Below are 21,966 nucleotides of genomic sequence, written 5' to 3' on the forward strand. Positions count from 1 at the left end.
TTCTTAGCCTCAATAGAGTGTAGCTTCTAGTCAGGAGACTAAGTGTACTGGAAGAGCACTTTTTCGTAGTTATAAACCTGACCACTAAGCATTTTGTTCCATAAAAATAGCAATTTTGAGTAAATCAACTTGATAACTTTGACCATATCTTTAAAAGATTGCAGTATTATCCACAATGTTATCTGTAATAGAGTAGCTTCTTGGGGGTGGTGGTGGTGTCACTTTTATTTTTAAAGTCTTCCAGGGGATCCAGATGAAATAATGCAAAGCCCCCCTGTGTACAACACTAGCCCTATTTTGGAGAACATGGTTTATATGAAATACATGTTTTTGACCAATATACTTCAGAGTGGAGGTTTTAATAGGCAAGAGAAGAGAACTGAATCATAAACTGAGAAACTATTTTGATTCAGATTTTCCCCCATATTCACCTAACTCCACCTGAATTTAAAAACCTATACTTGTTATGATCTTGTTCTCATTCCTCAAAGTAATTTTATGTTCATATCTCACCCATGGGTTTTAATGTTGAAAGCATCCAGAACAGGGCAGCATTCTTGGTGACAACTTCTTTTCCCGCTTTACCACCCTATCTGAAAGAATGCCATAGTTGCCATGGAACTGTGGCTTATTTCTTTAATTTTTGTGTCTTTCAGCCTATTCCAGAACCCAAAGGAGGACGGCTTATCCAGGTTGAAGGCTACTGGATTTCGATGGGAGACAAGGAACCTACAATTGATGAGACATACATTCTCACATCTTCCGTCAAGCTGAACCTGAGAGATATAGTCCGAGTGGTCTCTGCAGGGTATGTGGAACTTTCCTCTGCTGATCTGAAGTTTTATCATCATAGACATTGATGACTTTCTAGTCTTCACTTTCAAAGTGCTTTATTGTTATTCATTGGCTAAGTGAACTGTCACTTTTCTTCTGGGACAAACCATTTTTTCTAGTTGCACCTTTAGTGAGGACAATATGGATTCAGATTATTTTGGCCATCTTTTAGGTTTGCTTTTCAGTATTTTGTTGATGAATACTCATCACCCATTATTTATTAAGTGAGTAACAGATAGTCCCACTTATTGTTTCTCACAAGTAGTACAATAGAGGTTGGAATTTTTCCTTAGTATTTTCTTAAGAATCATTTTTATATAGAAATTTCCCAGGGCTTAAGAAACATTTCCATTAGTAGTATATAGATATATAAAAAATGTTCTTTTATAATGATGTTAAATGATATAGTCATTCTTTTTTTTTTTTTTTAAATATATTTTATTGATTTTTTACAGAGAGGAAGGGAGAGAGATAGAGAGTTAGAAACATCGATGAGAGAGAAACATCGATCAGCTGCCTCCTGCACATCTCCTACTGGGGATGTGCCCGCAACCCAGGTACATGCCCTTGACCGGAATCGAACCTGGGACCTTTCAGTCCGCAGGCCGACGCTCTATCCACTGAGCCAAACCGGTTTCGGCTGATATAGTCATTCTTTTTAAAAATTAATTCATTCTGGTTTTTATCTTTTTTTCTTTAAATGCTTTGTTGGCTGATCTTTTAAAGAACCTATCCAGTGCTGATTCAGGGGGAGACATCAGTTGGTAAAACCAGCCTGATCCGGTGGCTGGCTGCAGCTACTGGTAACCACTGTGTGCGTATCAATAATCACGAACACACGGATATTCAAGAGTACATCGGTTGTTACACATCTGATTCCTCAGGGAAGCTTGTGTTTAAAGAAGGTAGGGTTATCATTCTGTTGCATGTGTGTAGGTGTTCATTCTTTTAGACCCATTTCCCCAAGTATTCTTTACCCTTTCCGGTTGAGGCGTGCGGACTGCTGCCATTGTGCTAGTTTTTCTTTCTCCCTGAGCTGCGTGGTGGTGAAGGAGTGATGGTTCGGGGTCCAGCTCTCTTTGGGCCCCACTGAAATATTGTCAGCTGTAGGCGGGACTAGCACCAAGTTTTGCAGAGTGTAGTTGAACTCCTACTTCATTTCCTAGAGTCTCAAGAGAATGGGGTGAGCATTGAACAGAAGGAAGCTGAGGGTTGATATAAAAATATGGTGATATAAATAAAATTAAGCTGCAGGGGGGGAAATAAGTTGGAAATGTGATGTTTGTCAGCATTGACTCCCCTTCTGTATGAAATAGGGCTATTTTAATGGAAAATTGTGCTTCTTTGATATTCAACATCACAAATTACTTGGGGGCATGACTACAGAGAGTGGTTTGCTTTGAAATTTAATAGTAGTAACCTAGGATTTGTTGATTTATATACAACTTTTGACTAGTGTATGTACTAATTCTCTGTTTATTTCTTCCAAGGTGTTCTTATTGATGCTATGAGAAAGGGCTACTGGATTATTTTAGATGAATTGAATTTGGCCCCTACTGATGTGTTAGAGGCACTGAACAGACTGCTAGATGATAATCGTGAATTGCTCATAACAGAAACACAGGAAGTTGTTAAAGCACACCCTCGGTTCATGCTCTTTGCTACCCAGAATCCCCCAGGACTTTATGGAGGCAGAAAGGTATGTAGCATTTCCCTCCTACTCTTACTTGTTACTGCCTCGAGTCATAAATCTTTCTTTGAAAGACTGAAATTTTTTACCTTTTTTGAAGCGTTTTTCTTTTTTGTGGTGAGTAGCAGAGACTCCATTTTGTAGGGGCTTTCTTTCTTTTCCTTTTTTAAAACAATTAAAAATTTTTTTTATAAGCGTTTATTTGAGCCCAAACTGACCTTATGGAGAGCAATATCTCAAATGCTTTTTTTCCTTAGGTGCTTTCCAGAGCCTTCAGGAATCGGTTTGTGGAATTGCACTTTGATGAATTGCCAAGTTCTGAGTTGGAAACAATCTTGCACAAGCGGTGTAGTTTGCCACCCTCTTACTGCGGCAAGTTGGTTAGAGTCATGCTGGACCTTCAGGTAGATCATCTCTCCATCCCTGAACTTAGTTTCTAATGGAATGTGTTGATTAGACTCGGTCAAATTTGATAGGTTACTCGGGTAGAAACAGCAGATCACCCATTTATTACTTTTTACTGAGTAAGGATCTTGTCTTAATGATGCATTCCATTAATGTTTTTTGGCTGTGTGTTGTAAGTCAACAATTTAATATGTTAAAAACAATTTCTGATAGTTATATGTGATTGTTTTTTGTTTGTGGTTAATAGTGGAACATCTTGTTTAGGTTCGTTTGGCATAAACAAACTGCAGTTTTGTTTTTTATATGGATACTAGAGGCCCGGTGCACAAAAATTGTGCACGAGGGGAGGGGGATGTCCCCCCCTCAGCTCAGCCTGCACCCTCTCATAGTCTATGGACCCCTCGTTCCTTACCACCCACCTGCTTGCTGCTCCTTAGCGCTGCCATGGAGGTGTGAGAGGGTCTCACCGCTGCTGTGCTCACCAGCCATGAGCCCGGCTTCTGGCTGAGCAGCACTCCCCCTGTGGGAGCGCACTGACCACCAGGGGGCAGCTCCTGTGTTGAGTGTCTGCCCCCTGGTGGTCAGTACACATCAGTGTGTCCAGTCGTTCCATCATAATGGTCGCTTAGGCTTTTATTATATAGACTAGAGGCCTGGTGCACAAAAATTTGTGCACTCGGTGGTGGGGGAGGGTGGGTCCCTCAGCCCGGCCTGTGCCCTCTCGCAGTCTGGGACCCCTCAGGAGATAACGACCTGCTGGCTTAGTCCTGCTCCCGGGTGGCAGAGGGCAGGCCAAATCCCTAGGTGCAGCCCCTGGTCGGGCTCAGAGCCGGGCTGATTGGGGAGTTGGGGCGCCGCCCCCTGTCATGCACAGAGCAGGGCGGATCGGGAGGAGGTTGCAATGCCACCCTCAGTCACGCTCAGGGTAGGGCCGATTGGGCGGGTTGGGGCACCACCCCCTGTCACACTCAAGGCAGGGTCGATGGAGAGGTTGCAGCGCCACCCTGTCACGCACAGAGCAGGGCCCATCAGGGGGGTAGGGGCTCCGTACCCTGCCACGCACAGAGCAGGGTGGATCAAGCGGTTGGGGAGCTCCCCCTGTCACGCACAGAGCAGGGCCCATCAGGGGGTTGGGGAGCTCCCCCCTGTCACTCACAGAGTAGGGCGGATCAGAGGGTTGTTGGCGTGCTGCCCCCTGTCACATTCAGGGCAGGGCTGATGGGGAGGTTATGGCTCTACCCCGTCACACACAGAGCAGGGGCCATGGGGGGGGCGGGGTTGGGGTGCCGCCCTCTATCACCCACAGAGCAGGGCCGATCAGGGGGTTGGGGCGCCGCCACTCTCACACTTAGAGCAGGGCCGATGGGGAGGTTATGGCTCTACCCTGTCACAAACAGAGCAGGGCCGATCAGGAGGTTGGGGTGCTGCAAGCTGTCACACACAGAGCTGCAGGGTGATCAGGGGGTTGGGGAGCTCCCCGCATCAGGCACAGAGCAGGGCTGATCAGGGGGTTGGGGCGCCTTCCCCTGTCACGAACAGAGCAGGGCAGATAGGGAGGTTGGGGCCCCGCCCCCTGTCACAGAGCCGCAGGGCGATCGGGGTTTGGGCGCTGCCCCCTGTCACGCTGATCCCGGTGCCGGGAGGCCTCGCGGCTCTGCTGATCCCGGTGCTGGGAGGCATATTACCCTTTTACTATATAGGATAGAAGCCTGGTGCATGGGTGGGGGCCGGCTGGTTTGCCCTGAAGGGTGTCCTGTATCAGGGTGGGGGTCCCCACTGGGGTGCCTGGCCAGCCTGCATGAGGGGCTGATGGCTGTTTGCAGCTGGTCACACCCCCTTCAGGGTGGGGATTCCCACTGGGGTGCCTGGCCAGTCTGGGTGAGGGGCTGAGGGCTGTTTTCAGGCTGACGGGTGACTGAAGCTCCCAACCGCTCCTTTTTTTCTTTTTTTTTTTTTTTTATTCTGGGTCAGCTTTAGCTCTGAGGCTTGGCTCCAGCTCTGAGGCCTCGGCTGCTGAAAGCAGGTATCTGGTTTGTTTGGGTTCTATAATCGAAACACTCTTTCAACTCCAGCTCTGAGATCCCGGCTGGCTAAAAGCAGGTTTCTGGGGTTTTGTTTAGCTTCTATATTTGTAACAATGTTTCAAACTACAATCTCAGAGGCCGGCAGCGGCAGGCGGGGAACGTTGGAGTCCTCCGTCACTGAAGCAAGCAAGCCTCATGTTCACTTCAAGCTGCCTGGCTGCCGGCTGCCATCTCGGCTGGCAGTTAATTTGCATATCGCCCTGATTAGCCAATGGAAAGGGTAGGGAAGGTACAGCTAATTACCATGTTTCTCTTTCATTAGATAGGACTAGAGGCCCGGTGCACAAAAATTCGTGCACTCGGTGGTGGTGTGGGGTCCGCAGCCCAGCCTGCGCTCTCTTGCAGTCCAGGAGCCCTTGGGGGATGTCTGACTATGACAGCTTAGGACCACTCCCCGTGGACATTCCTGTGGATGTGCACTGACCACCAGGGGGCAGCTCTGGCCCTACCCCACATCGCCCCACCACCGGTTGCCACTGCTCCCCAATCATCGCCCCCTCCCTTTGCCTGCTGGCACCCGCCTTGACTGGCCTGGCGCCGCCCACTTGCAGGCCCTGCCTACCAGTCATTCCACCAATTGGTCAATTTGCATATTAGGCTTTCATTACACAGGACTAGAAGCCCAGTGCACAAAATTCGTGCGGGGCGGGGTGGGTCCCCTCAGCCCAGCCTGCACCCTCTCCAATCCGGGACCCCTCGGAGGATGTCTGACTGCCTCTCACAATTCTGGACTACTGGCTCCCAGTCGCTCACCTTCCTACCTGCCCCCCACTGCTGGCCAGGTTGCCCCCAACTGCCCCCTCCCTGCTGGACTGGTTGCTCCCAACTGCCCCCCTCTGCTGGCCTGGTCACCTCTTACTGCCCCCCTCTTCCGGCCTGGTTACCCCTAACTGCCCTTCCCTGCCAGTCTGGTTGCCCCCAGCTACCCCCGTGCCGGCCTAATCACCCCCAACTGTCCCCCCTGCCAGCCTGGTGACCCATAACTGTACCCCATGCCGGCATAGTCGCCCACAACTGTTCCCTTCCCCCCTGGTTTGGTTGTCCCCAACTGCCCCCCTCTGCCGGCCTGTTCGCCCCCAGCTGCCCTGCTCCCCGCCGGCCTGATTGTCCCTCACTAACTCCCCGCCGGCCTGGTCACCCCACGCAGCCTGCTTGTTCAGTCGTTTGGTCGTCCCTCACTAACCCCCCTGCCGGCCTGGTTATAGGCAGCCACCTTGTGAGGGCATGATGGTCAATTTGCATATTACCTCTTTATTATATGGGATGTTTCTTGAATGGACATAATTGAAGAGACTCTTTGTGTGTGGCGCTCCCTTGTTAAATGCAGAGTTACAATTGTCTTTTTTCTTCTTCTCTTTTCCTCTCCCCCTCACCCCCAAAATATCCCATGTAATTTATGAGGTTAACAGTATTTATCAGAATTATGCACTGTCAAATTACTTTTCTGAATCATTTTCACTACTATGGTCCCACATTATGGGATTAATTTTCCTGCATGTTTTCCCACATTTGTATTTGTGATTTTTTTTTCTGTATGGCATAGGAGATGGAATGCCATTGTTTATTTACATTGTTTTACATGAGTTTGTATTTTTCTTCAAATGTTTACACCCCATTTTCACTTTAAAAAATTAATTTTAATGGAATGAATAATTTTTATGGGAGCTTAAATTTATTAAAATTTTTATGTATGGCCCTAAGCTGTTTGGCTCAGTGGATAGAGCGTTGGCCTGTGGACTGAAGGGTCCCAGGTTCGATTCTGGTCAAGGGCATGTACCTTGGTTGCGGGCACATCCCCAGTGGGGGATGTGCAGGAGGCAGTTGATCAATGTTTCTCTCATCGATGTTTCTAACTCTCTATCCCTCTCCCTTCCTCTCTGTAAAAAATCAATAAAATATATTTAAAAAAAATTTTTATGTATGTTTTACTATATTCTTGACATTGTTGTTTTCCATTTGTTTTCATATGTTAATAGTCCAAACGCAGAAGTTCTTCAGTGTTTGCTGGAAAGCAGGGCTTCATCACCCTTCGAGACCTGTTTCGATGGGCTGAGAGATACCGATTGGCTGAGCAGACCAAGGAGGAGTACGACTGGCTACAGCACTTAGCCAACGATGGTATGCTTTCAATCATCTCTCAAACTGTGACATTCTATCAAACGTCAGGCTTTTTTTTTTTTTTTTTTTTTAATTAAAACAAACCTCACCCAAATTGTGATCAATATGTAGATTATACTAGGTACTCCAGGAACTGAGCCTTCTCCCTTAATATCCAATTCCTTTTGAAAGTGCTGTCATTTCTACAGGCCTCTGTGCTAATATGTTTTGGTTTCTTAGGTGTTCTCATTATTTCCTTCAGGTGGCCACATGTAAGAGTCAGGATATGGCCACAATACTGTTAGTTCTTTAGGCAGGTGGTTGGTGATGTCTTTTGGACCATTTGTCTGCAATGTGGTGCCTGTGGAGAGGCGTGCTGTGCCTTAGAGTCAGAGAACTGACTGGTCAGATAATATCAGAGTTCTGAGAGAAGGCAGTGATGTCACTTGAGACTCGGGATTGGTCATATTGGTTTAATCCATGGGAAGAATTGATATGTTCTTTATAATAGAAAATACTTAGAATATTCTGATTTGAAAGGTGCTAATGTGTCCTTAATGGGTTAGTTAATAAGCAAGGTGAGTAAATAAAACTAGCCCATAAGAATTGTAATGTCTTTTCTTTCCTGATTAAGGATAGAAGGAGGAACACATTTAAAAACAAACAAACAAAACCTTTTAAATTGAAATATAACCTATGGTAAAGTGGGTGAAGCACTCTGTTATATCATGTACAGCTTGATATCATGTAAATCACTACCTAGGCCAATATTTAGAATACTAGTACCACAGAAGAGTCCTTCATGGCTCTTGTCAGTCTTACTTCCCTTGGAGGTAACCACTGCTTTGATATTGATCACCACTGATTGATTTTTCCTGTTCTAGAGCTTCATCTTAATAGTATCATGAAGTATGCATTCTGAGTCCAGCTTCTTTTCACTCTCAAATGTAAGATACAGCCATGTTGTTACCTTTATCAGGACTTCATTAAAAAAAAAATAATTGTTATAACCCTTTTATATATAGATACCATAATATGTTTAGCCATTCTCTGGTTGATGGATATTTGGATCCACTGTTTAGCTATTATGAATACAGATGCCTGAACATTGATATCTATGTCTTTTGGTGCACAAGTGTTCATTTTTGTTTGAGTCTCTTTAGAAGTCATGTTGCTGGAGCACAAGGCAGCCATATGGTTAGGTGAGAGTTGCTATTGCTTTATATTCTCAGCATCCCTTGGTATTGACACTTGACGGTTCTTCATTTTTCTTTATTTTTTAAGGTTATATGCTTCTGGCCGGCCGAGTCAGGAAACAGGAGGAGGTTGATGTGATTCAAGAAGTCCTTGAAAAGCATTTCAAGAAAAAATTGTGTCCTCGATCCCTCTTTTCCAAAGAAAATGTCCTAAAATTGCTGAGTGAGTAGGCTAAAATGTCCAGAGGAGAATGAATTGAGTTATACTCATATTACAACCTAAATATTTATTCTACCTTTGATAGGTAAATTGTCTACTCAGAAATCCACATTGGAGTCCAAGTTCAGCCATATCGTGTGGACTGAGAGCATGCGGAGACTGGCCGTGCTGGTGGGAAGAGCGTTGGAATTCAGTGAACCAGTGCTGTTGGTTGGAGACACTGGGTAAAGTTCTGTGACAATAACTGGTTATGAGGGTTCAGTTCAATTCCATAGGATTACTTGAATTACCTCTGAAGGGCTCATCAGGAAAGCAATCTTTGTTTTTGTTTTTAGTCTTTTAAAATATATTTTATTGATTTTTTACAGAGAGGAAGGGAGAGGGATAGAGAGTTAGAAACATCGATGAGAAACATCGATCAGCTGCCTCCGGCACGCCCCCCCACTGGGGATGTGCCCACAACCAAGGTACATACCCTTGACCGGAATCGAACCTGGGACCCTTCAGTCCGCAGGCCGACGACGCTCTATTCACTGAGCCAAACTCGTCAGGACGATCTTTGTTTTTTCTTTTTCTTTTGTTTTCTCCTCTTTTTTTCCCCTCCCTCCTTTTTTTTTCCTTTTTTTATGAAGAGGGCTGATTGGCATTTAATTAATTTGTTGTCTTTTTAAAATTTTTTATTTAATCATCATCTGAGGATATTTGTCCTTTGATTTTTAGAGAAAGTGGAAGAGAGAGGGAAAGACAGAGAGAAGTATAATGTAAGAGAAACACATCAATTGGTTGCCTCCTGCACAAGCCCTGACTAAGGCTTGGTCTGGGGAGGAGTCTGCAACCGAAGTATATGCCCTTGACCGGAATTGAACCTGGGACCTTTCAGTCCGCAGACCGATGCTCTATCCACTGAACCAAACCAGCTAGGGCTCTCCCTTTCTTAAAAAGCAATAAGGGATCTACTATTGTTTATTTTCCTCTACCTTTCGACCTTTGTGATGGAAAAGAATGGGTCTTTTAAAAATTTTTATTGATTGATTTAGAGAGAGGAAAGGAGAGAAATATTAATTTGTTGTTCCACTTATGCATTCATTGGTTGATTCTTACCAAGGCAATTGAGCCCGAAACCTTGGAGTATCAGGATGATGCTCTAACCAACTGAACTACCCAGCCAGGGCTAATTTTTTTCCTATTCAATTATTTTAAACAGTGACATCTGTTTTATAGATTTGTATAGTTTAGTTAGTGTGTCTTGAAAGTCTGTAACGATTGGCTTTCTTTCCCATCCCTTTGTGGTGGTTGGTAGGAGTAGAAAAGGATGGAATTCATGCTATGTTGTGCCATTCTGGTTAAGGAATATGGCAGGGTGCTGTTGTTTTGGGGAAGTAGGCCCCAGGCCAGGGGTCCAGACATCCTGTGTTGGCCAGCAGTGTCTGCTGTTGGCAGTGATGCTCTCACCAGGGTCCCCCTCTTTTGCTGACTTGGTGTTTGTGGGTGTGTATTTAGAATTCATGCTCCTCGTTAATCTGGTGTGTATCTCTGACAGGTGTGGGAAAACGAGTATCTGTCAGGTGTTTGCAGCCTTGGCAAATCAGAAATTATACTCAGTCAACTGCCACTTACACATGGAGACTTCGGACTTCCTGGGCGGGCTGCGGCCGGTGAGACAGAAGCCAAAGGACAAGGTTTGTCTGATAGCAAATGATGATGTGTACATTCATTTAAAGGATGCAGTTAGCTCTGTGCCCTAGTCAACTGTGGAATTTTGTGCCTCGTAGGGTTTTGATTCCAGGTTTGATATGTATCTTCGTATTTTCACTGGTCTGCAAGGGCCTCATGAGCATCCTGTTGTGTAGCTTGTGTTCCTGGTTCTCAGACCTTTACTTTCTGGCAGAATGACCACTTCACTCCAGCAGATACCAGCTACCTACATGTGTGTTGTCTTGTGGACACCTGGCCTTTAATTTTACCTCCTTTTCCAAATTGTAGGAAGAAATTGACACATCTCGGCTCTTTGAGTGGCACGATGGGCCTCTGGTTCTGGCCATGAAGGAGGGCAGCTTTTTCCTCTTGGATGAGATCTCACTGGCTGATGACTCTGTCCTGGAAAGACTCAACAGGTGCACTCCCTCTGTTTGATGTTTTTCTGGTCTTGTTTTTGTAGATACTGATTTTTGTGCATAGTAGTGTTCCTCTTAGGTGCATAGTAAATATTTGAAAATAATAATGAGTTATTACTTTTTTTGGCTTTAGCACTCGGGATCTCTTCTAAGGAGCCTGCTTTTCTGTTTTACTGTCAATAATTGGGGAGATGGCTGGGCTAAAACAAATGAAGCTAAGTTAAAATTCTTTTTAAGACAAATTGTATGGCTGGTGTCTTAAATTTTTTTGAAGAACTAGAATCAGCATCCTAGATATTATGGCTGTCAGACCTCTCAAAACCTCAGACCAATATGAGTCTTGATGTATACCTATTTTTCTCTGTTTATTGAGGTACTAGAGGCCCGGTGCCTGAAATTCATGCACAGGCAGGGTCCCTAGGCTTGGCTGGCGATCAGGGCTGATCAGGTTCCCCGCCTCCTTGCCTCCTTCTTCCATCACTGCCAATGCGCTGCCACCGTGCGATTCCCCACCTCTCTGCCTCCTCCTTCCCTCACTGCCAGGGTACTGCCACCACGTGATTCCCCTGCTCCTCCTTCCCTCGCTCCCTCAGTGCCCTACCACCACCGCTGGTCCCCCACCATGTTCTGCACTGCCCCCTGATGGTCAGCACATGTCATAGCGAGTGATTGAACTCCCGGTCGAACTCCCAAGGGGACACTTTGCATATTAGCCATATATATATATATATATATATATATATAGCTATAGATAGTAATTTGCATATCATAAGATGCACTCATTTTAAATGTATACTTCAATGAGTTTTAATAAATCTACTGTTTTGCAACCACCACAATCCAGTTATTTAGTTTTACAGCAATTCCATCATCTCAGTAGGATCCCTCATGCCCATTTAAAGTTTCTCTCTGATGCCACTTACTGTTACTAATCTATTTGTTGTCTCTAGATTTGTCTTTTCAGGACATTTCATGTAAATGGTCTCATTTTGCATTAATATTTTTAGCTTCATCCATGTTGTAGCCTGTTAGTAGTTTGTTTCTTTTTATTCCTAATAATGTTTCATTGTGTGAAGGCACCATATTTTTATCCATTCACCACTTGGTGGCATTGGAGTGTTTCTACTTTTATGAATAATGCTGACATGAACATGTGCATGCAACACTCTTTATTTTTAAAACAAATGCTGCAATAGCGTAAGTGGAAAAGGGGGTTCTTTTTCTTTTAATCAGAACTATTGTTCCATCACACAGCTGTTGGATAATGAGGCATTTTAAAATGTGTTGTAGGAAACCATTAACTAAAGTGAAAGCTCAGCAGAGGAGATAACTTTCTTTTTCCTTTTTTTAAGTTAGTTTTTTTTAAAAAAATATATTTTTATTGGCTTCAGAGAGGAAGATAGAGGGAGAGAAGTAGAAACATCAGTGACGAGAGAGAATCATTGATCGGCTGCTTCCTGCACATGCTACACTGGGGATCGAGCCTGCAACCCAGGCATGTGCCCTGATCGGGAATTGAACCATGACCTCCTGGTTCACAGGTCAATGCTCAACCACTGAGCCAGGCTGGCTGGGCTCTTTTTCCCTTTTCAAGAGCATTGAAGACCACAAAATAGGAAGATTATGTAATAAACCTTTTTTTATCTTATCCTCAATTTTTTCTGTCTTTAGTGTCCTTGAAGTAGAAAAGTCTCTGGTATTAGCAGAAAAAGGCAGCCTAGAGGACAAGGAAAATGAAGTAGAGCTGTTAACTGCTGGGAAAAAATTCCGTATCTTAGCAACCATGAACCCTGGGGGCGACTTTGGAAAAAAAGAGGTATGACTATGTTCTTGAAGTATACTTTTTTTTTTTTTTTTTTTTACTTTTTGACCATATCTTGTTGGCACCCTTAAATTTAGTATGTAAAAATACATTTGGAATTTTTATGTTGGGTATAAACTGGGTAAAAGGTAAAAATCAAGAAAGATATTTTAGGATTATTATAAGGTTGAAAAATAATTCTGACAGATAAACATTTTTTTATTTGACATCTCACTTTGTGTATGTGCCTGAAATTTCATTCTTCCAGTTATTTGCACAGTTCTTTACATATGTTACTGTAATAAATTCTCATAAGACTCTGAGAAAGTTAATCTACTTTTGTGGAAGAGAAAAGCTGAGACTGAAATTTATCTCCACCTCTGCTTCTACAGTCTACTCCCTTAAACACGAATGTGCTTTATGAGTGATTTTAAAGTCCCAAAAAAGAAATGCCAGCCAAGAACCTCTTTTGGTTTTGCAGGTGGAACATGTATATCTGTTCTCTAAAGCAGCGGGCACAAACCTTTCGGACCTCACGGAACACCGGTTGGCGACCATTGCTCTAAAGCACTGGTTCTCAACCTGTGGGTTGCAACCCCTTTGGGGGTTGAATGACCCTTTCACAGGGGTCACCTAAGACCATCGGAAAACACACATATAATTACATATTGTTTTTGTGATTAATCACTATGCTTTAATTATGTTCAATTTGTAACAATGAAAATACATCCTGCATATCAGATATTTACATTACGATTCATAACAGTATCAAAATTACAGTTATGAAGTAGCAATGAAAATAATTTTATGGTTGGGGGTCACCACAACATGAGGAACTGTATTAAAGGGTCGCGGCATTAGGAAGTTTGAGAACCACTGCAAAGGGTTCTGTAGGTTACCTCAGAATGTTAGAAAGAAAAGGCTGCAGATGGTTTCTTCACTTTAGAAGAGGGTGTTAGGATCCAGCTAGGATCTAAACATCTCAAGTCCTGGGATTTTAGGCTCAAAAAGCTCAGTGGAGGAGTATGCATTTTGTGTGGGGTCCTGGTCTGTTAAGAAAATGGTGGTGCAGTGGCAGGTCAGGGATTCTGAGAAGAACCAGGAGTTGAAAGCAATTCATATTCTTGGTAACTTGGTCGGTACTTGTAATGCCGACATGATATTTTGGGCCTAATTTTCCTCGGTACCATAAGAAGGAAGATTACATCATTGGGCCTCAAGAAATGTTCTGAAGAGAAGAAATAAAATACACCAGAGTTTTAAAAAACCTGGTTCTTTGGTAAGTGGAAATAGCACAGAGGAGATGATTTCAAGGTTGTGTATGTGACTTGCCTGTCCGGTTAGCTTAAGTTTTACTTAGCCAAAGATTGCCAACTTTTATTTTGCATGTCTAGCAAAGAGATAGGATTCTGAAGACCTGAGGCATTTCTTATCTAGGCTGACGATGAGGAACACTCTTGTGTTCCCTGGGTCTTTATTTTTATTTACTTTTTATTGATTGATTTTAGATGGAGGAGGGGAGGTAAAGAGAGAGAACATTGATTTGTTGTTCCACTTATTTATGCATTCATTGGTTGCTTCTTGTATGTGCCCTGATTGGAGATGAACCTGCAACCTTGGTGTACCGGGACGATGGTCTAACCAACTGAGCTACCCGGACAACTCTGGGTCTTCATTGAGTGCTCCTGGTCCTGCTGTGGTAGACTAGACAGTGGATGGAGTTTATTGTCAAGTAAAAGGAAAGTGATGATAAACAGAGAACTATATGCATATGCCATTGCAAACTTTTGTGAATGGAGGTTAACTGACCTAGGGAAAGGGTAAGAGGAATCAGGGTAGAGGCCCTAAGACTGGAGGGACTAAACAATTGTTTGTTACACAGCAGGTAAAATGTATACCCATAATTGTACTCTGAGCCACATAGAAGCTATCTCTTTCTACTTCAGACAGCTCTCCCTATGGGAAGATAGCATTATTTTCTCTAAAGCATTGGTTATGTAACTGCAGGTAAAATAAAGGAATGGTCTTTGCTTGGGGGAAGGTGTTCAGGATAGGGAGTTGTCCAGATGGGCTCAAGTCCTATTTGTACCACTTATACCCTACATGACTTTGAAGCTCTGTACCATCTCTATCAAGAAAGTGATGGATTGAAAAATGTGGTGGAGATTAATGAGATAACATGGAAGGAGCCAGGACAAAGTAAGTTTTCAGTAAATTGCAACTAGTAGTTGAGATAATAAAAGAAGCATCTGGTACTTGCCAGACTAACAGCTAATATTTTTTGAAACGATTTATTTTCTAGCTTTTCTCAAAGGTATTACATTCACATTGCAGTTTGTGTTCCTTACAGCTGTCTCCTGCCTTAAGAAACCGGTTTACAGAAATATGGTGCCCTCAGAGCACAAACCGTGAAGATTTAAAACAGATAATCAGCAGTAATCTTCGTCCAGGATTGTCTCTGGGCAGAATAGATCATAAAGGTGAGAGTTTTTAGGTGGTGGTGGTAATGGGATGGAGGGGCTGTGTGTTGAAAGTGAGAGATGTGGTATAGAACATTAGCAGTATGTATATATGGTGTATTATAAGGAGAAGGGGAATTAGAGAAATAGGAACAGAATAGACCTAAGGAAATGATACTAACCTATTACCATCTATTAGATTGTCCCTTCTTCCCATTGCCTCCTTCACAAGAGTTGTTAAATTCAACCTTATTGTTTCACCTGTAAAGATGAGGAAAATTTTACTTAAATTTTATTCATTTTCACCTTTAGAAAATGTTCATAGAATTTTATTTCTGTTGTTAATCCTCACCCAAGGATATTTTTTTCCATTGGTTTTTAGAGAGAGTGGAAGGGAAGGGGAAGAGAGAGAGAGAGAGAGAGAGAGAGAGAGAGAGAGAGAGAGAGAGAAATTTCGATGAGAGAGATACATCAATTGGTTGCCTCCCACTCATGCCCCAACTGGGACCGGGGATCAAAACTGCAACCCAGGTATATGCCCCTCTGTTATGTGGTCTGATGCTCTAACCACTGGGAACACTAGCCAGGACTAGAAAATGTTCATGGAATTTTAAACCGCATTTCTTTAGTTGTCACCAGCTAATTTTTAATTATTAAAAAATATTTTATGAAAAAATTTCAAACATAAGGAAAATAGAATAGTATTAAAAAAAACTCCCACATGCGTAAACCTAGATTTAACAGTTCTTAAGATATCCAGTAAGAGTCAAAACATTTATGTGGTTCCTTTTTTAAAGAGTTCTTAGTTTATTAATCCTCTAATGAAAAATCTACACAATCACCACAGATAACATCACTGAAGAACCTTTACTCCTTTTTGCCAGCTCCAACACTGGCCTTTCTGCTCCCCCTGACTTTCTTCATTCTGTTCTTGTGTTCCTTTCTCTGCTTTTTGAGGTTTTCTTCTTATACAAGGCCATGTCTTGCAAGTCTTATGTTTGGGTTCATTTTTCTTTGCGGAATCACAAATCATGCCAAAGCCAGGATGGGTTTGCCACCTTCAAAATATGTTCTGAATTCAGATGCAAAGATGACATCTGGTTTGGTCTCATACATTTTGACTAATTTTTCCTGAATTTCTGTGTTAGGTACTATTGCCTTCCAAGGGTGAAGGACGTCAATGGCTGTTTCCACTAAAATAGTCTGTAGGTCAGGAACTTCCTGATCCAGATAATTACTGTGTTGTTCATGATGGTGGCCAGTCTCCAAGCAGCCAGGGAGGAAGAGCATGGGGTTCTTTTTTAATTGAGCCCAGATTGATTTGATACATATATATTTAAAAATTTTTATTAGGATATGATTGACATACAACATATTAGTTTCAGGGGTACAACATAATAATTTGATATTTGTATGTATTGTGAAATGATCACCACAATAAGTATAGTTAAGGTCTGTCACCATGATATATATATATATATATACATGTATCCTTGAGTTATTTCTAAAAGTGGAAATAAAGATCTTCAGAGATCCCATTAATTATGGCCAGCTTCTCCAGAATGATGTTCATATTCCCAATGCTGTCAGCAGCTTAGCCTGCTTGGCATAGTCCTTCCAACATGGAGTTTTCATTTTTAAATCTATTATTTTATCCTTGTTAATTTAATGGATATTCCAGAATTCCATTTTCTTTCATTATTAGCAACATGGAACATTTAAAATATGTCTGGCATATTTTAAAAGAAATATTAATCATCTTATATGTTAGTATTAATTATGTATTTTTGGATAATATTCTTTATTACATTTATCACATAGGTTTCTATATTACGTTACCTCTTAGTATTTGTTGTAAAAAATACATGAACCCATCTACTTTATCACTGGTGATCTTCTTTCTGTTTAATAGTCATGGTTTAATTCTTCACTAACAATGGATAAAGTTATCCATTTTTTTACTAAGTCCTTGATGTACCTCAAATTTATTTCACTCTGAAATGTGGATCCAAGTACTCATTGTTCCTAGACTTTTTAAGTTCCTTTTAAAGATTTGTGGGGTTTTTTCTAATTAGTATTTTTTTTTCTGACGAATTAGTTTTCTTGTAACCAATTCTCAGTGTTGAAGAATGTTGAAGAATGTTGTTGAATAGTCTGTTTATATTATAGCAGTGTGAATTCCTCCTCATCATATTTTCTTTTTTAGAAAATATTCTATGGCATTTATACTTTTTAGATAGATGTTTACTATTTATTTCATAAGTTATATATAGAGTGTTCTACTAAATTTAATTGGCCTTGCTTTCATCTATATATAACTGCTTAAGTAGTTTATTTTCAGATATTTTACAGCATGAAATTATAAGTAGAATAGCCATTTAAATACCTAAATAATGAAATAAAATGTATGAATTTTGTAATTTACTGAATTCTGATTGTTCCATTGATTTAAGAAAACCAAAAGCCTGAACTAAATGGCTCTAAAAATGTGGGATTTCCCATTTCAGGGAATCATTTTATAATATAGTAAAATTTGTATATTTTTCTAAGATCTTTGTGTCTTAACTTGAAAATTGTGTGTGAATATGAACCAAATGAATATTTCTTTGAGTTTTCAGAGTGTAACTTTCTAGACTATAATACCCATGTGTTTTTGTAAAACATTTTTGTATGTGTAGAATTATATTTATGACCCCTCTGGAATGCAGTAAGAGCTATGGAATCCCCCCTTAGAAGAAACATTAATGTGAATTCACAGAGATTTGCAGATAATCCACGGATCATAGAGTCACTTTAGGCCATCTGTTGGCCCCAGATTACAAGCCCCCAGTTTTGGGTGTTCCTAAGTGGTAAATACTTGCTTCCTTGTGTTGTAGGGGCTGACATAGCTGAGGTGATGCTGGATTTCATTGACTGGCTGACCCACCAGGAATTTGGCCGAAGGTGTGTGGTCAGTATCAGAGATATCCTGTCCTGGGTTAACTTCATGAACACAATGGGGGAGGAAGCTGCTTTGAAAAGGCCAGAGACCATCTCCACTGTGACAACTTTTGTCCATGCTGCATGCCTGGTGTACATAGATGGAATAGGTTCAGGTATGTTGTCTTTTAGCTGGTGGAACAAGGGGTTAGGGTAAAGCGGAGGATGAAATAGAGCAAGTCCACACCTCTTACCCAGATACTTTATAGAATCACTTACTCTAACAAAATGGCTTTTTTGTGTGCTCTTACTCCAAGGCACAAAATGGCTTTCCTTTTCTTTCTACTCTTTTTGAGATGTGGTTGGTATAAAAGATGTGCCAAAAACTTCTCATTACTTATAGGCAAAGGACTTAGTAAACATGAAGTGGTGATTCTGAATAGAAAGAAGACTGTTGGAAATGCCCTTGCTCCTGAAGGACTGGATAATTTTTTTAAATATCTATATCTTACTGATTTTTTACAGAGAGGAAGGGAGAGGGATAGAGAGTTAGAAACATTGATGAGAGAGAAACATTGATCAGCTGCCTCCTGCACACTCCCTACTGGGGATGTGCCCTCAACCAAGGTCCATGCCCTTGACCGGAATTGAACCTGGGACCCTTCAGTCCGCTGGCAGATGCTCTATCCACTGAGCCAAACCTGTCAGGGCTGTATAATTCTTAATATGAATGGTTATTTATAGCTAATGGGCCTGAATCCTTTATTAGTTTGTTTTATTTTTATTTTTTTAAAAATACATTTTATTGATTTTTTACAGAGAGGAAGGGAGAGGGATAGAGAGTCAGAAACATCGATGAGAGAGAAGCATCAATCAGCTGCCTCCTGCACACCCCCCACTGGGGATGTGCCCGCAGCCAAGGTACATGCCCTTGACGGGAATCAAACCCGCGACCCTTGAGTCCGTAGGCCGACGCTCTATCCAGTGAGCCAAACCAGCCAGGGCAGTTTATTTTAAGTCTACTGTAATTTAATAAAATTCAGTATTTAGGTTCTGCTTCTCAGCCATGAAGATTAGAGATATAAACCAAAATGACCAGTACTCTTATCTCCATGCTGATCTATCATGGAGTGCCTGGAGCGCTTTACTGAATAAGTTGCTCCTGAATTGATGATCTGTAAATTGTGGGGAGAGGTTAGCAGTTGTATTTCTGCTGTAATTCAGCGAGGGGCTTTGTTTCCCCAGGAAACTGCCCTAGAGCTCCTACTGAATGGTTGTGAAGCTTGGTGTTGTGCTGTTGTTTGATGGACTGATTTTCTGTCTTTTAGGTGTCACTTCCTCTGGGTTTGGTACAGCCCTCTTGGCTCGCAAAGAATGTCTGAAATTCCTAATCAAGAAACTTTCCAAGATAGTCCGACTTACAGAATGTCAGAAAAATGAATTAAAGATTTATGACAGGCTCAAGGCCAAGGAATTCACTGGGATAGACAATCGTTGGGGAATTCATCCATTTTTTATACCAAGAGGTAAGGATGATTGTAAATAAATGAAGATTCTCTTCTTATATATCATAGGTACTTGACTTTTACTATGACTTTTTGTTTTATTGTATCATACTAATCATGATTTTTGAACTAGTTATCTGAATTAAAATCTGACTTGGCATAACCTTAATTGTGAGTAGTTAACATGTGAGTTGGCATGTAAAAGTAGGGGAAAATATAGTTTTAATCTATGAATAAATTGTCTTGTAAAAATGCATTTGTTTATTATTTGGTAATCAAAATAAGAGTTTTCCTATAGTAACAATTGAGTCCATATATTCCAACTATAGAAACACTTTAAAAAAAAATAGTTTTGCAAATCCTTGAGGGCAGGTTTGTATCACTTAACTCCCCTGGCATCTGATATGTAGCCTAGCAGTCAGTCATACGCATCCAGAAAATGTGTTGATTGAGTGAATGGATGAACAAATGATTGATTAAATGGAAAATGCAGGTGATGCATCCTGAATTGTCTTGGTGGCCTAAATACCTTGGATGAAATTGTTTAATATGGCACCACCTATCCTATATTTCTAGTTTACACTTGACTTTTAGAAAACTACCTACTTATAAAGGTAAATTGTACAAGTACCTGCAGTATTTCCAGGTATAGGTTGTGATAGGTCCAGCTTTCCTATGTGGTAGTTACATGTATAGGTAGAAGAGATGGAGAGATTTGTGCAGTAGACACAATTAAGGAACGTATGCTTCTGCCTATTCCACTAAAGCATTTTATGGGCCCCAAAGTGGGGAAATGTTGAAATAGGGCTAAGCATTTTCACCACAGATGGCATCTCACTTACTGATAGTCCACTTGGTGGATTCTCATAATCTTGGGTTGACGTGTGTATATGATTTGGTGATGTCCAGCTTAAATATGTGGATTTTTTTTCCCCTCCTCTTAAGGACCTATCCTTCACAGGAATAACATTGCGGACTATGCACTCAGTGCTGGCACCACAGCTATGAATGCCCAGAGGCTCTTAAGAGCTACAAAACTGAACAAACCCATTCTCCTGGAGGGCTCCCCTGGTGTGGGCAAGACGAGTTTGGTGGGAGCATTAGCAAAGGCTTCGGGCAACACTCTTGTTCGAATCAACTTGTCAGAGCAGACGGTAAGCTCAGTAGTCCTACAGCTGATGAGGACAAGTATAGGGAGTAATGTTTGTATCTGCTTATAATCTCCTAATCAGGAAGAGTGACGACATTTTCAGTATCCCAAATACTTCATGGCTATGAAAGACCACAACAACGTGACCTTCCAAAATAATTATTTTGAATTCATTAATAGCTGACATATGTAATAATATTCACTCTGCTTTATTCTAACTCTTTTGAGAATTACCCACTTCTGTATTTATTGTAATACTAGAGGCCCGGTGCACGTGCACTGGTGGGGTCCCTTGGCCTGGCCTGCGCTCTCTTACAATCCAGGACCCCTCGAGGGATGTTGGAGAGCTGGTTTCGGCCTGATCCCTGCAGGCCAGGCTGAGGGACCCCACCGGTGCACGAATCTGTGCATCTGGCCTCTAGTATGCATATAAGATCTTTGGTTAATTTCTTCCCGCCTTCCCCCCTCCCCCCTTCCCTCTGAGATTCATCAGTCTGTTCTATGTTTCCATGCCTGTGCGTTGAGCATCTGTCCCCTGGTGGTCATTGCACATCATAGCTGCTGGCTGATTGGCTAGTCACTTAGGCTTTTATATATATAGATAACCTCTTTTTATTTTTGTCCTTTCTAAAATAAAAGTTAGTAGAAATAAAATGATCTTTAAACAACCTTATGAAAATGTGTAAGAGAGATGACAAATTAAGTGAGAATCTCTTGGAATGGGGTCTGAGAGCAGGGCCTGGGCATTGTTGTTAGTTTTTATTTTGTTTTTTTTGGTGTGTTTTTTAAAGTTTGCTAATTAGTTTCTAACTATAGCCATAGTTGAGAACTACTGATGTGGAGCTCCAGCTCCAATTGATGTATACTTGGAGCATTGTGATGAGAAGGTTCTTGGGGCACGTCTGGGATCCTGGTAAAGAATGCTGGGAGTAATTAGTTCTGTCTTGGGAGTAAGAAGGAAAAGTGGCACAAAGCACAAGTATTTATCATTTTAGATTTTAAGTCTTGGGATCTAATTTTTATGTAATTTTGGCTTTTTCTCACTTCTTTTCTTCCCAAAGGACATCACAGACCTGTTTGGAGCAGATCTACCTGTTGAAGGTGGCAAGGGAGGAGAGTTTGCCTGGCGTGATGGCCCCTTGCTGGCAGCTCTGAAGGCCGGCCACTGGGTTGTGTTGGATGAGGTGAGGGGATTGTCCACCATGCCGAGGATGGGATGCCAAGTGTGAAGAGCAGTCAGACTTTTCATAGCTCTAGGGCATTTCTCAGTGGATGATCATGCTGTTGCCTATTAAAGACAAATTCTCTAATGAAAAGAATCCTTCATGGTTTCTTTTAAAGAATAAAAATAGTCACTTGTCAGAAAGCACAAATAGAAGCCCCTCTCTATTTATAACCTACAAGCTATCCTGCTTTTGTAAGGTGATCTCTAGAGAATAACTGCCTCTTCACTAGTGTTTTCTTGTAGTCTCTGGCAGGCTTGCTGTTTGTA

The 21,966-nt window shown here is 41.9% G+C and overlaps 1 protein-coding gene across 8 annotated transcripts in view; it reads left to right on the forward strand.

The window, feature by feature from the left end:
- The window catches only part of MDN1 (midasin AAA ATPase 1), a 152,763-nt gene that overhangs the window by 47,317 nt on the left and 83,480 nt on the right, over positions 1–21,966 (forward strand). For all 8 annotated transcript variants that reach the window (XM_036317718.1, XM_036317719.1, XM_036317711.1 and 5 more), the window contains exons 23-37: positions 657–808; positions 1,561–1,739; positions 2,325–2,533; positions 2,782–2,928; positions 6,990–7,131; positions 8,395–8,529; positions 8,612–8,750; positions 10,067–10,205; positions 10,510–10,640; positions 12,312–12,456; positions 14,792–14,921; positions 17,777–17,995; positions 19,148–19,345; positions 20,270–20,478; positions 21,536–21,658. In XM_036317718.1, coding sequence (XP_036173611.1) covers positions 657–808; positions 1,561–1,739; positions 2,325–2,533; positions 2,782–2,928; positions 6,990–7,131; positions 8,395–8,529; positions 8,612–8,750; positions 10,067–10,205; positions 10,510–10,640; positions 12,312–12,456; positions 14,792–14,921; positions 17,777–17,995; positions 19,148–19,345; positions 20,270–20,478; positions 21,536–21,658 — 2,397 coding nt within the window. The remainder of the gene's footprint in view (positions 1–656; positions 809–1,560; positions 1,740–2,324; positions 2,534–2,781; positions 2,929–6,989; positions 7,132–8,394; positions 8,530–8,611; positions 8,751–10,066; positions 10,206–10,509; positions 10,641–12,311; positions 12,457–14,791; positions 14,922–17,776; positions 17,996–19,147; positions 19,346–20,269; positions 20,479–21,535; positions 21,659–21,966) is intronic.

This window comes from Myotis myotis, unplaced genomic scaffold (assembly GCF_014108235.1).
Source record: "Myotis myotis isolate mMyoMyo1 unplaced genomic scaffold, mMyoMyo1.p scaffold_m19_p_7, whole genome shotgun sequence".
Classification (NCBI taxonomy): Eukaryota; Metazoa; Chordata; class Mammalia; order Chiroptera; family Vespertilionidae; genus Myotis; species Myotis myotis.